General features: G+C 31.7%; 1 protein-coding gene across 1 annotated transcript in view; it reads left to right on the plus strand.

Moving 5' to 3' along the window:
* Nucleotides 1–24259, plus strand: part of LOC107166492 (uncharacterized) — a 71119-nt gene that overhangs the window by 40747 nt on the left and 6113 nt on the right. Inside the window, exons 2-3 of the mRNA XM_089216188.1 lie at nt 8479–9202; nt 11226–11271. Of these exons, the coding sequence (XP_089072314.1) occupies nt 8479–9202; nt 11226–11271 (770 nt within the window). The remainder of the gene's footprint in view (nt 1–8478; nt 9203–11225; nt 11272–24259) is intronic.

Consider the following 24259-nt stretch of genomic DNA (forward strand, 5'->3'; position numbering starts at 1 on the left):
AAATTGTCCGTATACCGTCTCTTGTGAAAACTCGGACGTAACCTATTCCATGGCTCGGCACTGGAATTTCAGCGGGGCCGTGTTGGGTTTGTGCTGCACGTGACGACCATAGGTGTTATGATACGCGTCGATTTGACGTCAAAATAATAAAATATTTGTATTTTCGCGTCGTCGATAACGTCGCACGTGTTGTTTGGTGTCCGCCGGTATGGCGCCACCCGTACTTAATATTATACACATGATACAGAGTAAAGACGGCACGACCGGTACAGGTATGGTATTAGTTTAGTATTAGTATACATGTATAATGCATATAAATGTATACGTATTCGTGTGAGCGAGTGTATATTAGCCCGGCGCCGATTGTGTTAATTAAATGTCATATATATGTTGCCCCGTAGACAATAATTGTAATATAATTGTCGCCGGTGCAGACGTATTATATACCGCGCCCATACATTATGTATAACAATAAGTAATAACATAATATACCATTTTCTGTTCGAAAAGAAAACACTCTATATCTTATATTATTTCGAGTCTGACCTAGCAGTTCCATTAAATTTATTAAATAAAACACTCTCTTGGCTCCTGCCATGTCTGGTCATGTATATATATATATATATATATATATCATGGTTGACCTTATATATTAGTCACCTTAGATTTTGGAATGTTTTTTCCAATCCGTCGCCTCGTGCTTTGTCAATCATAATTCAATAATTGACAATAAAATCACAATTTTGACCGGGTCGGTCATTTGTGTGTAACTTTAAAGTTGAGATTCATATACGTTAAATCGCACAATTCTTGTATCCAGTGGCGGAGTGATAAATTGTATTCAGTTACATTTGACTGAAATATATGCCTACCTCACGCCGATAGATCATAACTTAAATAATTTGCCCGACAGTGAGAAGACCCAATTACAGAAGTACAAGAAGTTGTAGACTTGCAGTACCTAGGACATTTAAGAATTCTTCATATTAAAATCTTACAAATCTAAAATCACACGAATTATGGATGTTGTTACGTACCCTATCAATATTCAAAACCTAGTGTAAGTTTCTACTATGAGTAGTGATATAACTAAGTAGGCAATTAATATAAAATAACATGCTGAGGTCATCGTAAAAAAGGCGTAGATAATTAAACTACAAAAGCATTGTCACACGTCTCTTCTCGGAAAGTCACTATTACTAAGAAAGGATGTGAATCGACTAGAATAACCAATTACACCAGGAGACTCAAATTCTGCCTTGTGCCAGATTTCACCACCACGTACGATCACCTACTCCTACGGATACGAGCATATATAAGAGGACCACGACAAGAGCTCGTCAGACGGTTTTTAAAATATGAGCCAGACGGGTTTTTCTAAAATGTAAGCCAAACGGTTTTTAAATTTTAATCAGACGGTTAGGGACATTTAAGACACTTAGAGGCAGGTCGTAAAACCACTCATTGTCATTTAAAACAATATTTCAGAGTAAGGTCGTAACACCGCTCACCAACACCTTTATAGCATATAAACTGTATTTTTGTATCAATTATTATTAACTTGTGAAAATAAAGACATTATTACATTGTAAACATCAGTATTTCATCTCTACGTTGATGTATGAATCGACGTTCACTCGGGACGTAACAATGTTATCGTATTGAAAAAAAAAATCGTTTAATGTATTTTATTCATCGAAAATATTGAATTATTGCGTCCTATAGTAAAAGTAATAAAACTGTTAATTTCGGACTGCACAATTCGACAGTCTTATAAACGCTGTTGCCTTATAATTGAATTTATGATAGTTTTAAGTGCTTATACGTTAATTTGTTGGCAAATTATTTAGTGCCACAATGAAATAGCTGATGTCGGTGTACGTTGTTAATAGAGTTTCCGTTTACGTTTAGACCATAGTAGGTACTTAGGTATAGTTACGTTTGATAATTGGTATTGCGCCGCAATCATTTTATTTTTGTTTTTTGTGATGTTAAATGCTCGATTAAATGTATTACCTGAGTACCTGACGGATAAACAACAGACCGTGCATTATACACTTGTCTTGCCGTCACGTGAACTGTCGTGTCCACAGTGCGCGTATTTATTAAATAATATCTTTATTTTAGGCGTAATACAAACATGGGTTAGTAAATCGTCATGCACGCGAATAAACATGATTCTTTTGATATCGGTTTTACCAGAGTCATAAAATTAATATATATTATATTAATTATTATACATATAGGTATACATGTATCATGTATGATATATATATATATTATTTAAGGTCTTAAACCATGATGTGTTTGGTACATGTTTTATTACATGTTCACTGCGTCCCGCGAGACCATTGCAACGTTTTCATAATTCGACCGATCGTCAAGCGTCGCGATGGTGCACCCGAAACCGGTGAGGTTGCGGAGTATGTGTAAGATGAAATAGACTTATGAGTTATGAGTTAGAGTCTTAGGATTGTTTAAAAACGTAGTGGCTGCTGCGAAAACCGTCAGAAGGAGGTGTTATGTTTCGGAATATTGTGCAGTTAAAATCAGCGTAAACTGAATATTTTATATCTGTCTCTATTCTTTTGCTCGCGCGACTATGAAATAGATAATTTCCGTTAAATAGACGGATTTCCGCTATATCCGTTCTATATCGAAATTCCAGAAGGAATACGTATACTAACGCGTTACTGTAATATACACACCGACACCAACTAACAAGAAAATATTGTCGACCAAAAAATCACTAATTTCCGATTATTTTAATATATTTTAATTATTACCAGAATAAATTGTCATAAATAAATCTCATGTATTATACTATTATAAGACAAATGAAAAGAAAAAAAACAATCATATCATTATAATGGAATAATACTAATCTTGAAATTTTTCAATTATAATTTCAACTTGTAAAGTTTTAACAAAAACGCATAACAATATAAACGACATTGACGAATCACCTAACATCTCTTATATAACAACTCTATTATTATTATTATTTTTTTTTTTTTTATATAAAACCACAGATTTATACAAAAACTGTATATACCTGTAATCTGTGGGTAAAACAATAAACTATATAATATATGCATATAAGTATATAACTGTTGCATATTACATATTGTTTATCATGTATAATGTATATTGTATACCTACACGTAATATTTATATAGGTAGGTAATATATTGATTGTTCAAAAATGTTTGTTTTGTACTATATATGTATACCAGCGTTAAACGTTCTCAAAAATCCTCAAATTCTCAAAATATTTGTTCCCACGTAATAATATTTAGAAGCGTTTTTGGGTTACGAAAAGTAAAGTAAATTATAATTATTATTGTTTGTACCTAATTCCTAATTTTTCGAAATTCGAAAAAATTAAAATTGTTGTTTTCGTTTTTCTTGAAAATCTAATAATTTAGTCGAACAGCGGAGTTTTTTAGCTGCGGAAAAAAATGATTCATAATATTAAGGTAATATATGTAAAGCAGGTCGTGTGTATATGGTGATCCGAATAATTGCGGTGTGATATATGCACGCTGTGGCCTTTGGGGGAAGACTGTGGTGTTGCATTCAGTTTATTCTCGTCGATTTGATAGCACTGCGTTTTAACACTTTTCGTAGACAAACTATCGAGTGTCATAATAAAATCTTTATATAATGTATTGTTTATATTATTATTATGCGTTTTATTGGCGTAATTCAGTGTTTTGTGTATGATACAAAATGCTCTTCGTCGACGGCGACTATACGATTTTATAATATCGCAGCCGCCATCGTCGGCCTTTGAGTCCCTCCTTTGGCACACCCGCCGCCGTTGGCGCCGTCCTCTAGACACGCGCCGCATCCGCACCCGCAGTCGTACACCACGCGGATCCGACCGGACCGGACCAACCGCGCCAGGCACCAGCGGTACGCTCGTGACGCCCGGCGGTCCGCCCACACGCAGTAGCACCCGTCCTGTGGGGCCCGCACGGCCATCGTCTCGTCCCGGGCCAGTCGGTACTGGACCGTGTCCATGACCACGTCCGCGTGCACCGGAAGACCGTCGCCGAAGTGCTCCAGCAGTATGGCCGAGATCAGCATCACCGCGGTTTTGTCTTCCGGTTCGAGTACGCCTTTCAACGAGCCATCCACGTCCGCGGCCAACCCATCGATCATGATTTGGGTACTGTGATTTGTGTTGTCAACCGTGTTTGTGTGATGGTGTTGTTTGTGTACACGGCGTGGATGATCGAGTGGTCGCTATGGAAATGGTTTCGCGGGATACAGCCATCCGACTATATTATATGTATATATCATATTATGCTCAGTAATAATTATTATATAGTCACAATAATACAATAATTATTGTATCTCATATGTTTTCACCACTACGACAACTAGACGAAAAAAAATGGCCCTCCCCGAATAATCATGGAATACATGTAGAACAGTGTAGAACTATACTTGCTCTTGGTGTAAAAAAAAGTTCAAATAGTTTACTTACCTATTTATATGTCTTTAATCGTGATAATAATGAATATACAATAACGTTTATTGAAGGTATACCATATAAACATATAACCATATAACAAAGATTAGTGACAACCAATGGTGATTTCAATTTTCCGCTAGAAGCGTTAAACATTGGTTCAACATGCATTTGGTTGTCTAAACGGAATATAACAGAAGGGGTCACAAATTCATATTATTTTACATATCAATTGTTTAACCTGCAGTGTTTCTACTTATAGTATCAGTAGTATATACTTATAAACAAAGTTATTCAATGATAGGGGAAAATTGGGATTTCTTTACCGAGTAGACATCTTCAAACAGAGCCCTCAATAATTGAGTCCTTGTAGTAAACTAAATAAATAAATATATCATATAAATAATAATTAATGATGATCACAAACATATAGTATAATCGCGTTACCGTATAGTTACTTTTTTGTAAAAACCATTAACCTGCATATCGCCTCTTATTGGCATCACTGTAAATGCAACTCTTGTTTCTCTAAAGTCCCAAGTTATATATGTTACGAGCGACTGTCTATTAATATTCATTATAGTCAGACGCTTAGTGTGTGTACCTATAGGTAACACATCATAATTGCATTGTCCTAAGTAGACAAATGTTGTTTACGATAAAAATTAATTATTAAATATTCGTAATAAACTGATAACCACCAGCTGACAATAATCGCTGATTAAGAACTCCATCAAATTAAAGTCACGTGCATTGTATTTTAGTAGGTATACATGCGATTATTGGTGCAGTACGCAAAAATAAAATACAATAAAATTAGTATTCAAACTTTGTTGCAGTTGCATCATGTTGCTTTATGCATATTTGAGGTACTTTATACTTTATAGCTATACATTCAGCTCACATGACCTATACATGTCTGCATGAAATAATAAAAAACGTTTTTATCGTCTATGTACTTTAAATTATTTTAATTTTAAAGGCTTATTTTGCTATAGCAGATGATTAGTAAAATCCTTATAATTATATAACAAAAAATGTATTGACATTGATTTGAGATTGTGGCTGTATCGTGTATAATGGATTCTCGACCAACAACTCTATTTTAAGCCTGTATTTATTTCATGATAAACTTATTATAGAATTTTAAATTTAAAAAAAATGCTAATCCGAGGAAAAAAATTTACATCATCAAACATATTTTATATAGGTACCTATATTATATAATCTTATATAAAATCAATGATGATAATATTATATATAAATATATTGTCTTTTATTATTAAAACTATTTACAGTCTAGTCTGGGCTCGTGGATGTCGTAATATGTTATGTAGGTGACGCAGAGATTAAAACGCTGTGTGATTATAACGTTTACATAAGTGAACGACGATATAGGCGGGCTTTTCGTCGTGGGGGAAAGTCGTACGCACTCGTGTGCCTCTACGTTGTCGCGGTGGGGACACGAGGGCCGTGGCGTGTCTCCTAACACTGCATTTGCGTGCACGTCTTGACGACGACGACAATAATAATAATAATAATAATATGATAATGATGGTGGCCGCCATTGCTGCCGAAACGTAATAATAATAATAGTAAAAATCTCAATCTATCATCATAGAATTACATTAATATTATATATTTTTTATGGTATAATCTGGACAGCCGGTGATCTCTGGCGCGCATGCGTGCGTCTATAATAATGATGTATAATATTATATATTATGCATACGTCTTAAAGGTAAATTAAAATAGTCATACACAGTCTTAAATCGACGATAATAAATAATTATATCGTGCCCATTGCTGGCTGATCGATCGAAATTATATTATTATCGTTATTTTACCTATATAAGGAACCTATTATCTTGTATAGGTATATACTATATATATATATATTATATATTATATTATATGTATATAATAATTATAATATATAGAACACGGATCATAGAGATCATACAGGTAGGAGCTTACTTGAATTTACCAATAATCGTACATGTATACATATAGGTAGGTATATAATATGGAAATAATAATCGCAATTTATAGTATATTGTAGCCTGTAGGTACATTGTACATATTAAACAACAACTAGTTGTCGTTAAATGTATATATTTAATGCGAGTGCATTATATTATATACACTATTATAATATTTCATAGTACCTATACTCCGCTGCACTGAACAACGATACCATCATTATATTATATATTATATATTATAATATTTGTACATGATATAATATATTATTATGATCTGTATATTGATCAATCGGATAGATTGTTATATCAATATTATTACCCGATAGCTCGATATATATATACATATATGTATATATGATGTATGATCCGGAGTTATATAAAATATAAATATAGGTAAATTAATTATATAAATATGCCATGGAAATAATAATTTCTGCAGTATATAATGTATAGCTATACATAATATTGTGTATTTATTATTTATATTGCAAACATTGCACTTGTTCTATATCATATTGTATATACTCGCAATATTACTATACTAATTATTATTACTTCACTCGCATTGCATCGACGATTTACCTTCGCGAGTTCAGTTGTTCAGTACACATATTATACTTATACATCATATCTATCACGACATGTACCTATCATATCATCATATTATATTTATTATAATTAACAGACATCCCGGGGATATCAATTTATATATACCATAACAATACCATATAGGTAAAAAACTAATAACACTACGTGTGTCCTTAAAGTTTATAATGTTTTATGTTGTATCGTGTGTGAGTATATACCTATTATTATTGCTTGTTATTTTGTTAAGCCATCCCGCGCTGTGATTGATAATATAACGCTAAATCTATAAACCTCAGTGAGGTTACCTCACGATTCTCAGCCCGATCAGTATAATGGTTAACGAAATCCAAAGCTTTTTGCCAAACCCAATACCATGTCATTGACATCCTTCGATTTGTATCGACTTAAACTGTGCTTCTGACCAATTTATGTCATTCTATTATGGTAGGTATGTCCTTAGCAAATACATAACTCATATCACAGTATACAACCTTGTCACCTTCTCCTCATTTCTCTTTGGATCATTTTATTGTAATATACGTATTTTGTTTTTTGGGCTCTTGACTGCTAAATATACAATAAATCAATAAACTAATAAAAAACGGTTTAAATTTATTATAACAAGATTTAGAAGTCGTTGTTTATAAACGGATTAGATTTAGTAAACTCACTAAATAAACCACCATCATGTATAAACAAAACAAACTCTGAATCACTTATACTATTTCTTAAGTTTGTAGCTTTGGTCTAAAAGTACCAATCTCACTTTTTTTTACAACTTTTAAGATCACTTAGTAGTTAGTTCTAATTATCAAAATGGATCATTATTTTAAAAAATAAGCTGAATAAGGTTTGGAACGGAGCTAAATTATAATTGCCCAAAAAAATGAGATTGTTTGGACATCTTTAAAACCAAACTATACAGCAGTAGGTACCTATAATTATATTCAAAAATCATAATATTATGTGACCTCATCGTTAAAGGTTGCAGATATTATGGTATAAGTATAATCGATCCACTCCGCAGCAGTGCAACAGAATCGTTAATATATAATATTATACAGTTTATGAGAATATTATAATTTAGACGACTGTTCATTCATCGTGAATCTTTGTGTAGGTATATACGTCTAAAAAGAGTTGTAAAATTTTACATTGCACTATTAAGTACAAACGGTCTCCATCATCGCAACCAAAATTGCATATTTATAAATATATTATAATGTATATACGAAATAAATTTTGTAGTCGTAGCTAATGTCAGCGCGGTGCTTATAAATATTAAATAGTATAATGTTTTTTCCGACTCTGTTTTACTGAATAGCTACGCTCGTTGTAGGCCAAAATATGACCTACATAAACCTATACGATAAACGAATGCTTTTTTTGTACCTATACTAATTTGAGTAAATTATGTTTCAACAGCAACAGCGGCGGCGGCAGCAGTATCAGCAGCGGCGGAGGGGGTATCGGCCGTGGCCGCCGTGGCGTCGGTGGACGATAGCCACGGACCACAGAAAGACGACCAGCCACAGTCGGGAGAGTACGCAGCAGTACCGTTTGACGAGAGACAACGTACCGCCGCGGCCACTGCGGTGGCCATGGCCGCGACCATGATGCGGGAGAGGTCTGCCGTCGTGGCGGCGGCGGCTATGGTGGTTCAACAGCAACAACATAAGCAGCAACAACAACAGCAACAGCAGCAGCAGCACCACCAAATGCAACAGCAGCAACAGTTGCACCAACAGCAACAGCAACACTGTAGGTCGTTAATGGCCGCGGTGGCCAGTAGTGGTGGCCACGGAACCGGAACCGGCTCGGCGGGTTACGACTATTATTCGTCACCGCCACCCGGCTACTACAGCGGCGCCGTGGACGACGATAACGGCGCGGACGACGACGCGGAAAACGGCGGCTGCGACGATCACGCCGACGGTGACGGCAGAGACGGAATAGTGGACATGAGCGGAGCCGGTGGCGGCCACGACGCTTCGGCGGACAACGACGACGATTGCTACGGTGGTCCGCCATCCGCGGGTGGTACCAACAAAAGGAAACAGCGCCGGTACCGGACCACGTTCACCAGTTACCAACTTGACGAGCTGGAGAAGGCGTTCGGCCGTACCCACTACCCGGACGTGTTCACCAGGTGAGTTCCTCAAGTCTTTTACACGTAGGCACAAATAGGGAGGCAGGCAGGCTCAGGGGGTATTTGCACCCCTATTTTTAAAACTAGCACCATCAAATAATGTTTGTGTAAATATATCAAAAACTTCTCAAAAAAAAAAAAAAAAAACAGATGAGAAAATGCGTATTTTAAGCACCCTTACTTTTTTTTTTTATTGAAATTGCACCTATGATTTTACAGCCATTTTATCTATAAATAAAATTATGTAAATCTGGGAAGGTAGACCCAAACAGTAGACTTTTGCACCGTTATCAGGTCAGTTTTCTTAGTAAAGTTTCCAGTTAAGTTTTAGGGATGATGATAATGCGTTTAAATTGGTTTGAATGTGTGGTATAAATACCTATTAATTATTATATAAGTAGGTAACGTTTAATACAACGGTTCTCAACGTTTATTTTTCGCGTACCAATTTAGTATCTAATATAATAGAATTGTTCAAAATTGTAACAAATTTCTTTCAAACAATAAGACGGTAAATTACTACAATATTATTATTCATTCATAGAATATTGTATTCATTTTAATAAATTGTACCTTTTAATAACAAACAATAATTCAATTTTATAATGTATTCAAAATATCTACATTCTAGTATTCTATACGTACCTATACTTGCGCATTGCATGTTGACGATAAGATTTGTTGTATTTTCCGATTTTCCGATTTACCGTGATACCTACCGGATAAAAATAATAATGCATGTCATACGTTGTATGGAATAATTTTATTACGAGTAAATTAGTTTTTAATTTATTTAAATTACTCACTCTCCGCGCGTAGTTCTACCAATTTGTGACCTTTCGTATACCACTATATGTAAGTCTTCCGCGTACCATAGTGTTAAATAACTGCTGGTTTGACATGTTATATTTTCAAACGTTAACAATTTTAAATTATTTTTATACCAATAAACAAAATAAATGATGCAAAAACTGTACGTGTACGCTGCAATACGCATTTAACATCTTGAGAGTTTAACGTTTCGTTTGTTTTGATTTCAAAAATAATACTAAAACATGTGCTGATAATCACAAAACCAGAAAATAAGCATTAAACGCAAGATAAAAAAAATGGTAACATTTAATTCAGTAGAGCATGAATGGAATTTGTATAATATTATAATATCTAGGTTATCATTAAATCGGATTTATAGAAAAAACGAGGAATTTTATAAACATTTAAGATAATAATAATTATTATATTTTTTCACTGAATTAAATTGTAATATTATATAGGTACTTGTAAATTCCAAGTGGCAGTTTCAGTTTACAGAATACAATGTAATCAACGTTTTTAGGTTAGAAGGTGGGCTGAGATATTCAATACATAGTATTTATGAATTTCAAATCATGCATATGATGAAGGCATCTCTTTATCTCTCATGTCCTTCGATACTACCCATAATATTCTTTTAAGTTTTTTTTATCGGTTTATAAATATTTAAATCTAACAATCAACAATAATTATTGTTCGCAATAATATAATGGTGATCCAAAATTTTAAGAACCTGCTATATAATGTTGTATACTATATATACGGATGTGAACTGTGCTTCATAATGAATTGGAAACTATTTACCGGTCTGTCATAAATCATAATAAATAATATTAATGAGTAGCTATATATAAAAATGTTTTATTTATTTAAAATTTGTTTATTTTTAACTGCTGAACTTGGCTTATTACAAATCTTATTTAATTTCAATTTATCTTCTGACTTAAATTTAAAAAGATTTACTTTCTTTGAAATTCTCTGTTTTTTAAAAAACTCGTTTGAGCTAATTTGTTTTGTGTCGTTCAATAGATTTTTTTTCTTAATCAAAATATAGGTACCATAAATATAATAAACAATAATATTAAGTATACGTACATACCGCGTTATGCTTGAAAACAGGCGATCTATGTGGGCCTGAGTAAAATACACCCACATTCATTTTGACAGTTTAATGTAATATTTTTTTAATGGGCTTGTGTGCTTGTTGCAGGGAGGAACTAGCGTCGAAAATTGGACTGACCGAAGCCAGAATACAGGTAACTTACTTTTAGGTAGTATTTAATATTTTATTGTAGTAAATATAGATAATACATTATAGTATAATATTGTTGTATTACCTAACGTTTAGTATGTATGATAATAAATAATAATATTATGTGCAGACAGTGCAGTTTTGAAAAAATACCTATTAGCAAAGTATATAAAATACGTATTTGAACTCCCAATAAAAGAGTTATGAATATTTCATAAAAGTATTTGTTGATAAATTTAAATACTTTCATATTGTTTGTATTTGCTTTATAAACAATTGTTCAAACATTTTTATGTTTTATATTAATAGTAGGTATAAATCATTAAACATAATTTATTTTTTTGTTTTACGTGATTAAATATAAAATATAAAATATATTAATTTAAAAACAAAAATTAAGTGAACAGAGTATATTTAAATATTTAAAACACTTTGTCCAAGTACTTTTTGCAAATGTATTTGAAATACGTATTTGAGTACTTAAAAAGTAAATTTGAATAAACCCACAAATTATTACAACAATTATTATAAAACTTCTTTTAAATTTTTACCAGACAATTCACTTACAATCTATTCAAAAGTATAATTAGATCGTGTCATAGAAATTAAATATTAATGAGGAAGCAAGGGGGGAGAAGTCTTTTTAAGATAATTTTTTAGGTCTGAAGTGTTTAGGCAGGTATGAGATGGTTTTTTGAGAATCTAACCATAATAATAATGCGGTATACGTACTTTAAAATTCTTATTTTTCGAAAGTGAACGGTTTGTACAAAGATGAAAGAACGCTTTTGTTGCAATCGTTGAATGTTGGTCAGTTATTTCAATTATTATAGCTATAAAATCATGTATCTAACAATTTTTTTGAATGTTCTTTCATATTTCAATACAAAATCACGAGTATATTTTTCGAAATTGCATCTAATATAGGTAGTCGTATAATGCAGTATATATCTGTGTTCAAACAACAATGCGATGTGTAATTTTAATATTTTGATATTGGTTGAATGGAATGAGTCTATTTTTATATCTATTTAATACATCATTAGTCAGTCCAGACTTGAAATTCTTCAATAATTTTTTAAGTGAAAAAATTGCTTTTATTTTAAAAATTACCATATACACAATTTTACAGTTATTATGTGTGAGTTTTATTGATTTCAAAATACCGTCGCGAATGGCGTTAAATTAATTATGATAGCTTATACACCTGCAAATGCCTTGGTTTTTTTAAAATCATATCACCGGTTCCGTTAGAGTCTGGAAGTCTGGGTTGATTCCCAATAGAAGCGTGTTCCAGGAGACTTGTAAGAGTATTTGGTATTGGGATTTGAATAAAGTTTTACTTGGCATAGCGTTTCTCTTCGCAGGGTTTTCGTCGATTGAATTCGGATTTTCAGATCAAATTGAATGATTTTGTTTAATACATACCAGAATGTTCATATTGTAATAATTATCCTGATATTGACTCGAAGTCAGATGTCCTGGAAATCTTAAATAGTTCTCATTTTTTTTTTTTTTAATCGTTTTTAAATACCTGTTTCCCGTGTTCAAACTCTATCATGGCCACGAGTCAATAATTTTCTTATTTCTAGAGTCCAAGTCGTATACGCGTTTTTCTTCAGTAGATGTTTTTTTCTTGCTGTGTTTTTAGTAGCATACCAAAACCCAAACCGTCTGTCTACACGTAGCAGTAATAATTACATTACACGCGTGCACATTATTATAATATTTTATTGTAAAAATATAAAAAATTATACAGAAACACGGTACATCGAACATAACGCCGGGTCGCCGCGGGCCGTTTGTTTTTTTAACGTTTCCAATTATAATAATATTATTATTATTAAAACTATCACCGCCGTCGACTGTAATTTATTTGTATTTATTATTTCGTCGTCGTTTATTTGTTTTTAATATTATTTTAAATTAACCGCGGCGTGCGAGGTTGATGCGCCGCCGTGCCGCCGACTCGGAACCCGACATGTGTGTACGATTTATATACAGAGCGATGATATTTTTTCACAAATCGTGTACCGTTCGGTGCATCACATCCCCTGGAATCTCGTTAATTATTATGCCATCTGAAATTTTGCTGATTCACTCTCGAGGGCGTCAGGGTTAGACAAACTTATTATCAATAGGTAGTGCTTAACAGTTTTTCGCAAATATCTTCGCACGCCCTTTAAAGTGAAAAAAATCACCCTGTATAATTGTATATAGCATACGTGCGTATTATGTAAATATGATGTGCATGTATATTGGGCTCGCGCCGGTATTTATTATTATTTATATAATAATAATAATATAATATATTATTGAAAAGCCGGCGGCGGCTGCGGGGCAACATCGCCGGCGTCCCGTCGCGACTATATTACATTTAGTAGGTATTGTACCTACATAATATTATAATGTTTACTTTGCGTGCGTTCGTACCTTGTCGTTTATTAAACGGATTATCCTATATAATATTATTATTATTATTATTGTATAGTACAATCGTCAATGATATTAAAACATTTATAAAACACTAACGAACCGCCGCTGGATATTTAATAACGAGATAACGAGCGGCCAACGTCGTTATTTACATATTATTATTATTATTATTATAAGAATAATAACAATGAGTACACTATAGAATGTTCGATGTATATTGTGTATTAATTGTGTTTCACATTTTAGTGTGTGTGTGTGTTTGTGTTAGAAGTTAATCCGAAGCTCGTTAACGAATGGGTTGATTTTAAGTTTAACTCATAGTACCTTACAAAAATGAAAAATGGTTTATTAAATGTGCTTGTTTTGGAACCGCGTATAGTTGTTGAACTATATGCAGAGGTTATAAACTTTTGATATAGTATGATGTCCATGTGCATCCTTTAGAAGTAACCGGTATACGCATAATATTTCTTTTCAATAATATCTAGGAAAATATTGTTTAACATTTTTTTTCTTTTTTCTATAATACCTACATTTTCTTTTAATAGTAACACAACATATTATCAAGTATAATATGCAATTACCGTGTGATAGCTATGAACATTCAAAATTCCTTGTACGAAGCCTTCCAATACGACAATATACCCATCATTTTTTTAGAGAAAATAGGTATAATACAATTTATATTTCTAATATGAAATTGTGATATAACTTGTATGAAGATTCCGCTGAGTCATCTTCACATGGTTGAAGTTATTTACATTTAAGTCTGATATGTCAAGTATGTCACTGAGTCAATGCACCTACTGCGTTCGAAACGTCTATCATCGTAGGATTGTACGGAAGTGTTTTGAAAAATATTGTTAGGAGTTGAGGATATTGATATTTGATTGGAATTCGGCATGGAATTTTCGTAAAACGCGGCATCCGTTTTATTGATGATTTTAATTTAGAGATCATCGGGAAGTATAGTTTATTTAATAAATAAATACCAACCTTCTCTTGCGTTATTCCGGATAAAAAGCGACGATGATACTCATATTATAATAAACAGATGGATTTACTAAAAATGATTTAAAAGAAACATATACATTGTACGAAACTATAGAAGAATTATACCATAACCACCGTCATCATAAATCATAGTATTATTAATTGGTCACTGGCTCACTGCATCTCCAAATGTAATTTAGTTTATTCAATGTTTTTTCGTCAGTCGTCTAACAAGTCTTACTACTAAAATAATAATAATAGATTAATAAAATTACATGAAATTCAAATGGTTGATTAGTTATACCTAGATATAACCTCTAGCCTAGTAATATAATTCATAAACATTTATACTATAATCTTTTTTGTATGATTTTATTTTGGAGGAAAAACCAGATGATATAGCCATATACATAGGTACTCCTGATTATACCAAATATACATATAATAGTACACCAACGATTTCTTTTTTTTTACTTATTTTAGAGACCCCTTAAAAATGTTCCTTTGGGCAAAAGCCACCACATACTAATTATTATTAACTATAGTATAATTTAATAGTTAAATCATGAATGTGACCGATGTATAATATTATATAATATATTGAAACATCGACTGTTCTGTTTCCGAATAGAGCGACTAGACATTTAGCGAATTTGGGTTTATCTGAACCAATTTCGTGTTGTCAGTTATTAGTTTTAACATATTACAGAGAATAAACCATCATAACATTTAATGGTTAGAACATAATTTAAGGCGGTTTTTGCGGTGTTTCAATTTTCAAACAAGCATAAACGAATTATAAGTGAAAAATATTGAAATTTTATATTGCTTAAAACTCGCTTAAAAATAAAAATATCATAAAAAACCAACGTACAAACACAGATGCTGTTTTTATCTTTAATTTCGATAATACGTTACACATGTTTTCAGAAGTTACCTCCGAATACTATAGGATATAGTTAGTACAATTGACATTAAAAATATAAGATAAGAGTATAGTGGAGATTAACATATTATGTATATAGTTTAGTTTTGATCGAAAACACAGCTGCTGGGATCGAATTGTTGCAGGACTCTATAAGGTATCGGAAAAAGGAAAAATCTATAAATAATTCGACAAATTCGAAAAATTACTAAGGAATATCTTCCTTTTGCAAAATAAAATATTATAACAATACTAAAATACTGTATTGCAGCTTTTAATAAGATTAATAAGATAATATGCCATTGGAAAGTAAATACAAATTTACGCGGAAATGCGTGCGTTATACTACACTAAACGACGGTGCAGGTATAATATAATTTGCAAAACTTCCTGTATTTCTAAGCTTTGGCCGTTTTATGTACCGTACTTACATATGGCTGTTAATACCATTATATTTCACTAAGCCATTGACGCACATAGGTATAACGGTCAGCGGGCGTATACATGGGTGGGGGAGTAATTTTTTTCCACCAATTTGAAAAAAGGTTTAATTTTTATTTCTTCCAAGTCTATATAGTCCTTCTTGAATTATAGTTTAATAATCATGTAACTTAACCATAAAAAAAAAACACTAGGATAACCCAGGAGCTATATCGACCCACCAAGAGGAAGTGGCTCTCGTTGATCCTCAAAAATCGTTTTATTCGTCCTTACCTATTGATTTAATTTCATTTAATGCATTTGTCTAGTATTGCCAGTTTTGGTATACTGTTATTATAACAAATATAATAGTTACAGTAGTTTTTGACATTGGTACTATTTTGAAAAAATCCATATGGATTATAGTTCTAGTCGAATATTTTATTATTACAGTTGACTTGTTAATAATCTGTTATGAATATTTTCTATTTTTGGTTTTTCGATATTTTAATGTAGAACTACTTATTACTGAAGTAGTGTCACTGGGCACCCTCTTCACTCACGTCATCAAGCCTTGTTAAAAAAAACCATCAAAATTACTTATTGTATATATATTTTCTTTTCTAATAAAAAAAAAAAAAAAAAAGAACTACTTATTTGAATACCTACAAACATTCAATTAAACACTTGAAATTAAAATATTTAATAATTTATTAATATTATGATGCGGAATGATTGAAAAAATTGAACCAATACACTTGTGGATAGAAAACGAGCGTACTATTTTTAGAATACTATAAAAACATAACCACATAAAATCTGACCAATGGTTTTAAAATCTCAAACGAAAATTTGTTCTTATGAAGATTTTAAAAATATAATGCTTATGGCAGTTCTTTTGCATAAAAAATAATTATTATTTAACTATAAATTTATTTATAATTTAGAAGTATACATTATATTTTATATATTATTATGCATGCGGTTTGTGAAGAACTTGTGTAATTTACAAATTTGATATAATACAATAATTTCTAATTTATTCTACACTGCTGCAGTGGTCATCAAATGGTGACCGTGGACAAATTCTACTGACCCGCGGGTAAGAAACTTAAAAGGTTTTTACTGACTAATTTTATTTCTCGATTTTGTCTTTAATTTCTTTGGATAATCATCTAAAATAAATTGTTCTAATTGCTTTCTGAATTCCAAAAGTGACTTTCCAAAAATAAAACTTCATGATCACTACGACTATACTCGATTATATATATATATATATATATATATATATAGTATTGTATACCTACACAAAAATTCGGATTTATATAAACCATATATAATTGCTGATCCCGCCTCCATTACCACCTCCATATACTGCATTATTGGTAAGGTGGCCATGATAGTGCGTGATATTCCTATCATTGCTGTAGAAGTAATATAGATGAATAATTGACTAGCTATAGGTAATAATACTATAATTATTAAAACAAAATATAATGTTATATAATTTAATTAGGTATTTCAAAATATAAACATAAAAATAATAATATATTAATTTCTTTTAATTTTGAAATAACTTGTTTTATGTTGTGTATTACAATCCATATAAATAAAATATAAAATAATATAAATAATACAATTTTATGTAATAATTTAATGTACATATGGCGTTACTAATAAGTTTCTGCATTTCAGTGGGTGGGGTTACTCATTTCACCTAAAATACATTTTATTATTTACTTTTTTTGGACCTTTTAAATACATAAAAATTGTAACGTGTATATTATAGTTATAAGATCTTTTTCCAAAGATTTCCTCACCTTCTATCATACAAAAATATAATGTTTGCGCATCACTTTCAAAGATAATCTACGAACCATGGACCTTGATGTATATATTATTATATATTATCGAAATAAAAGAATCAATCATGTTTGTAATAATGTAATTTATAGATATGCCATATTCATAATTCAATTTACTCGTTTCCGAGATAACTATATAATAATTTAATATTATGATGTAAACTAGTTTTAAAAATAAATTAAAAATATAATCATACCGCAAACATGTATTAGATAGGTGAGTAAATTATGTTGTATAATTTATAATATGCATTCTCAAATCTCAATTATTATAGGTAGCCACATTACAATTCACTTATCGCTGTATATTTTCAAACCGTCCCAAGTTTTGCGCAAACAATTTCGCAATATTTGAATATATTTTAGATTAGAAATCGCGCGGTTGTTCCCCGTTTTAATTTTTGATCAAATTGTTATAGTAACGGTGTTTTCGTTTTTGAATACTTTTTCGGGCAACGTCGTAGCGCCTAATAATAATAACAGACTTTATTATGATATAATATTATGTAATCCTAATATTAGTGATATCTAAATGATATTCCGACGGATGCGTTGACTGCGGATAGTTTCCTCAATTGCACACCTATATTGTAGCAGATAATATGAAAGTCGTCGAACGCACTGTGAAGCATTTTTTAGAAACTCAACATTAAACATGAGTGCTGTTTTAACTGCAGACGGCAGTGGACGTCTATGTTCTGTCGAAAATATGAATAGTCGGCAAACAAGTGTGCGCGCATGGGCGTGGCTTTGTTCCAAATCACTTGTCTTTCGCGTCAACTTTGTAGGGGAAGTGTCTGACAATACGCCTGACCGCCGCTGACTATACTATTCTTATTTTGAACAGAGCATAATATTATAATAATATGTATAAAGGTATATCGTTATACTTGACTATGCACTGTCTATTAATTTATTATATCATTGAGATTCCTATGCAATTACAATAAAAATGTCATCAAATATTATAATACCATTATGATACGTTATATTTTATTGTATTATTATATTGTCGATGGGAAATCGATTTTCGTATAATAGCCATTCACGGAACATGACGACTCATTCGCTGGAGAGAAGCCGTTTTCGCATTTAAAATAGCATTAATTATATATGTATAATATACAAGTCACCACCAGCTGTACAAGACGTATCGACAGAAAACATCCGAGAATTTACGAAAATGTCCTATATATAATATATAACGTGTGTGCATATAATATAATATAGAGTGACGTGTATGTGCACTTTCCAATCTATTATATTGCAGACGAATGATGGGACACGCTGGTGAATCAAAAACGAACACGTTGTAATATCGATTAGGTTATGTATAAACACGAATTTTTTAGGGTATAATATACATATATAAACGAAATCGAGAGACGTCTCTTTATTTTTCTCTACGTATATAACATTGTGTTTTCTTTGCAACGTAATATATAATATAAAATTGTTCGTTTGTGTAGATCGTCCAGTTTATCGTGTATATTTACTGTATAATATGTTGAGTACCTATATCGTATACTCGGATAATGCATATTGTAGCTGATGGCTACCTACTTTAATTAGTAACCACTAACGACTAACCATGTATTATACTGTACAATATAGCAAAGTATACGTATGTAAGTGAGACCCAACGGTGCAGAGTGTATACTCCTAATCTATAACCTATTATATATAACAATATACTAGTCGTGAAGTACAGTGTAGATCGTGTAGGGTTGTCGGACGAAAAAAAAATAGAGATAAAAAATAAATTTGTAAATTGGATAGATTATAGTATATTTTTCTTAACGGCTGGAAATCGTATTATTTATTTAATTAATTAATATTTTGTATACTTAAAAATTATGTACAAATATATATAATATCATATTATACTTAATAGATATTTACCTGTTTCTATGAATTTTGGTATGGGATTTTTTAAAAATAAATCTGGACACACTATTATATTTTATCTATATGTAATATTGTTAGAGCTACTCCCGATTATAATCGCGTTGTTTTGGAGGAGTGTAGCAAACGATGATAGTTTTTTTCCAACATGCAACGCCTCCTGTATTTGGCACGTGCATTATAATATATGTCATTGCATTTAAATATATTCAAATATTTCATTTTGACGATGAACCATAATTTATTAAACACCAAAACCTGTCAGACAAAATTACGACTAGGTATTTGAAATAATGATCAGATTTTAATTCTGTATAGAATGTTTGGGCTCGTTTGTATATTTTCTAGGTTATTGTGTCAAAGTCGATTTTTGAACAACTGTTTCATTTTCTTAAAAATAAATCTAAAGCACAGGATATTTAAGGTCACAGGATATTTAAATTTATGAAACAATTTTAATCGAAATATCAAAAATTGATTACCACGAGAACCTATTAGAGAAGAGAGCAAGAGCAGGCTGATAAACTTAATGTTTTTACAGAATTGAATCCTATCATTTTAAATTTAATAATTTAGTTCACCTACTTAGGTTTCGTTATTTTGAATAGTCACGGTTTTAATTCAAATCACGAAATAAATAATCTGAGAACTTATGATTTGAGACAGAGGTAATACGAAAGACTCGTAGTCTATACTTGGCACTTGCCCTACTTCCCCTCTATTTGCATTTTATAAAACATATGTTATTATTTGTGTTATTTTTTGGTAACCAACTAGTCCACAATTTTTCTAATTTTATTTTGGACGTTGAATGACAATGTTTGACATATATCAACGTTTTTGATGGTATATCAAAACATGTAAATATAATGCTACCATATAATATTATATACATTACTTTCGATTGCAATGATCCTGCGCCAAATCGTTTACGGAAATATCGTTGTGTGCTCGATTATATAAAATGTGTCTATTACATTTTTTTTTTTTAACAAACTCGTGCAAATATCTAAGGTACTTAGGTACACAATATCCACCGTCGGTGCGTCATTCGGTGGGCTCTCTCTTCATCTATATTATCTCTCTCTCTCTCTCTCTCTCTCTCAATTCGTCATAAAAAGTTTTAAATTATAAAACATCGCGGTCATCATCTATTTAATTATACGGATGGAATGTTTGTATGACGCGCGAGTGACGTGTGTGTGTGTAAAAATTTTCACACATGTTATATACACATTATCGTCATAATATTATGCTCCATTATTCGGCCGATACATAACCATTATTATTATTATCATCATCGTCATGTGTATGGGCACTATCGCGAACGGCAGCACAATAAACCGCGTCGTCGCGCCTAAACAACCGTATATATTATATTATTATTGTGTTGGCATTTTATTATCTCGTACGTGTATGTATAACGCGCGTTAAACGGTACTCGTTCGCGAAAATTATTCATCTCTCTCTCTCTCTCTCACACACACACACACACACACACACACGCAAGTCTTATAATAATAATAGTAATAATGTAATATAATATGGCCGCCGCCGTCCATTGTCCATCGACGACACAACACACGATATTAAAATATATTATAATAAATAATAATAATAATGCGTACCGCCTATATACGTCATATTATAAATTTCGTATAGACCTCTTATTATTATTATCTTTTTTTTCTTTTTTTAACACACCGCATTAAGTTTTTTTATATTTTTTAATATACCGTGTTATATTGTTATAATGTAATATAGTACTCGACACATATCGCGCGCTCGTGTGTGTGTGTATGTATTATATTATTATAAATCTTTCCACGGTTTTTAACACACACGCACGCGCATTTCATGTAATATCTATCATAACATGTATATACCTACATATTATATCGTGAACGTCGTCGCCGCCGTCGGTCGGTCGGTCGGTCGGTCGGTCGTCGTCGCATCGTCGTCGTCGCGATACGTTAATACGATTTATATAATAATATATTATATTATACGTTCTTATAATGTTATTATTAATATTATATTATACCTACCTACTGCACTGCGCCGGAGAGGCCTCGTTTAAATTGGTTACCGATGACTGGGCGTTTTTGTCCATTTTAAATTTTTTTTTTTTTCTACATTCTCACACCTCGCCGGCCAGCCGATATTTTGTATTACTGTTATTTATTATATTATTATTATTATTATTGTTATTAAATATCGCCGCGGCCGCGGATAACCCAGCGTAACGATGATAGTAAATATATATATATATATATGCATAGGTACGTGTGTGTTGTATATAGCCGATCGAACTCCTGTGTGTGCATGAGTGGTGTAGGTATACTCGCACATTTTTTTCTCCATCACCCGGACAATACAATACATGCGTATACAAGTAGGTACTATGCACATCAATACTAACCTTACGCGTACCTATATTAGATTAGATTAGATTGGACGTGGTGCGTATATATTGCCGCCGTATTGCTGCTGCTTCTGCTGCTGCTGCTGCTTGTAGGCACCATTATATTATAATATAATGCGTGTTATACAATGATGCGACGATTTTCTGTACCGTGCATTGTAATATGCGTCCATGATATATTATTATGTGGTTATAAATTTTATATTATTATGTTATCATTAAGTCTCGCGTCGTTAATGAGCGTGAGATTTCCACGCGTTGGTTTAATTAGCAACGCGTCGACGACAATACAAATTCGCGATATTGTATTATAATCTGTACATTGTGTATGCGTATTATTGCGTACATATAGATGTACAGTGGATGTCAGTGCACCGGCATTGTTCTCTCTCTATCTCTGCAGACCCTTGCGCTTAAACACGCGACGGATTCGCTTTCGACGGATACAATTTTTTGTTGTTGTCATAGCTTTGACACAAATGATACAATAGCTAATCGAACTATTACTTACAATAACTTAACGGCGACGATATTATATTGCCTATAGGGCCCCAAATAGATTTTTATTGATTTTTTAATTCAACAGTTACCACTATTATAAGGATCTAACCAAGTACCTATATATAAAATATTACAGTCTTAAAGTGCCCATAACGGATTTCTTTGAAATTATACAAGATATCAATATAAGCCATAAATGTACACTGTGGCCTATATAAAGATATAATATTCTATAATATTCTTAAGTACATTTAAGTTTGATAGTCACACTCCAAACAATACTATAATATATTGCCAATTTATAATATCCTCCGCACTATTGGATTAAAGGTATAACAACACAAAATTTTATCTATTGTGTATTTTGTGGGTGGGTTAGACTGTTAGAACGAGAAAACGGAGGAGCCCGTGTGTTTGAGTTGTGTGCGTGCGATTCTTTTAGGTAGAAATGTATAATTCATAATATATAGATAATATAGGTTCGTCGTACACATACAACTTTTAATTCGTATTATACTGATGTGGTTTATGGGGTCGAATTCAGAAATATTTTATGGAAAGGTGAAGGGGGAGACTAAGAAAATATAATTTATAATTATTGTTACATACGTCATAATATTGTACTAAGCTAGAGAATTGCAAAGTTCATCACTGTAAATAAAAAGATCTGATGTATAATTTTATTATAATGAAAAAGATTAAACTATACATCAACAATCACCTAATGTTTGATTATAATAACACATGCGATCACAAGAAATATGACGGGGGGGGGGGATTCAAGACACTTGTGGCTTATGCGTTCCTCCCTTAAATACACCCCGTTAACTGCGTATTACATATTTCTATATCCAAAATTACAAATAGTATTATGTAAAAATCGAATTGTGTATTATAATAATAGCTAAACGTTCATTTCCCTTGCAGGCCGAAGTTTGATATATGGATATATTTTAACTATACGTGCCTATATATTATACAGGACTTAACAAAAATCGCCTCCTATTTTATAGTTTTATCCCTAAATAATGTATTAATATTGATATTGTTTTGGAATTTTTAAGTATATATATAGACCTGCCACCTCCACCTGCACAATGTTTAAGTTTTATGTTTTCTATTACATAGGTATAGAAAATAGGTAGGCATATACTTATAGATTTGTCATACTAATTTATTTTTCAATTGATAATCGTCATCTTTTTCCTGAGAATTTTCAATTGAAAGATTTTTTTTAATGTTTAGGCATCTAAATCATATTTTGAAAAGTAATTTTAGAGTTATCAAACTTAATGTACAGGTATGCCGTATATACCTATTAAAACTAAATGATAATAGAAATAAGAAAATTTTAAATAGATGTGAATATACGATAAATTTATTAATATTGATGTACATTTATTTTTGTTTTCACAATTTGTAAAATTACAGTCGGTATTTACCTAAATTATTATTAATTACCTACAATTTATATTTTTCAAACTATTACACTCCTATTATTATCCTCAATTCCTCAGTATTT

The sequence above is a fragment of the Diuraphis noxia genome, unplaced genomic scaffold (assembly GCF_037042655.1).
Source record: "Diuraphis noxia isolate RWA-SAM2 unplaced genomic scaffold, SU_Dnox_SAM2 contig0001, whole genome shotgun sequence".
NCBI lineage: Eukaryota > Metazoa > Arthropoda > Insecta > Hemiptera > Aphididae > Diuraphis > Diuraphis noxia.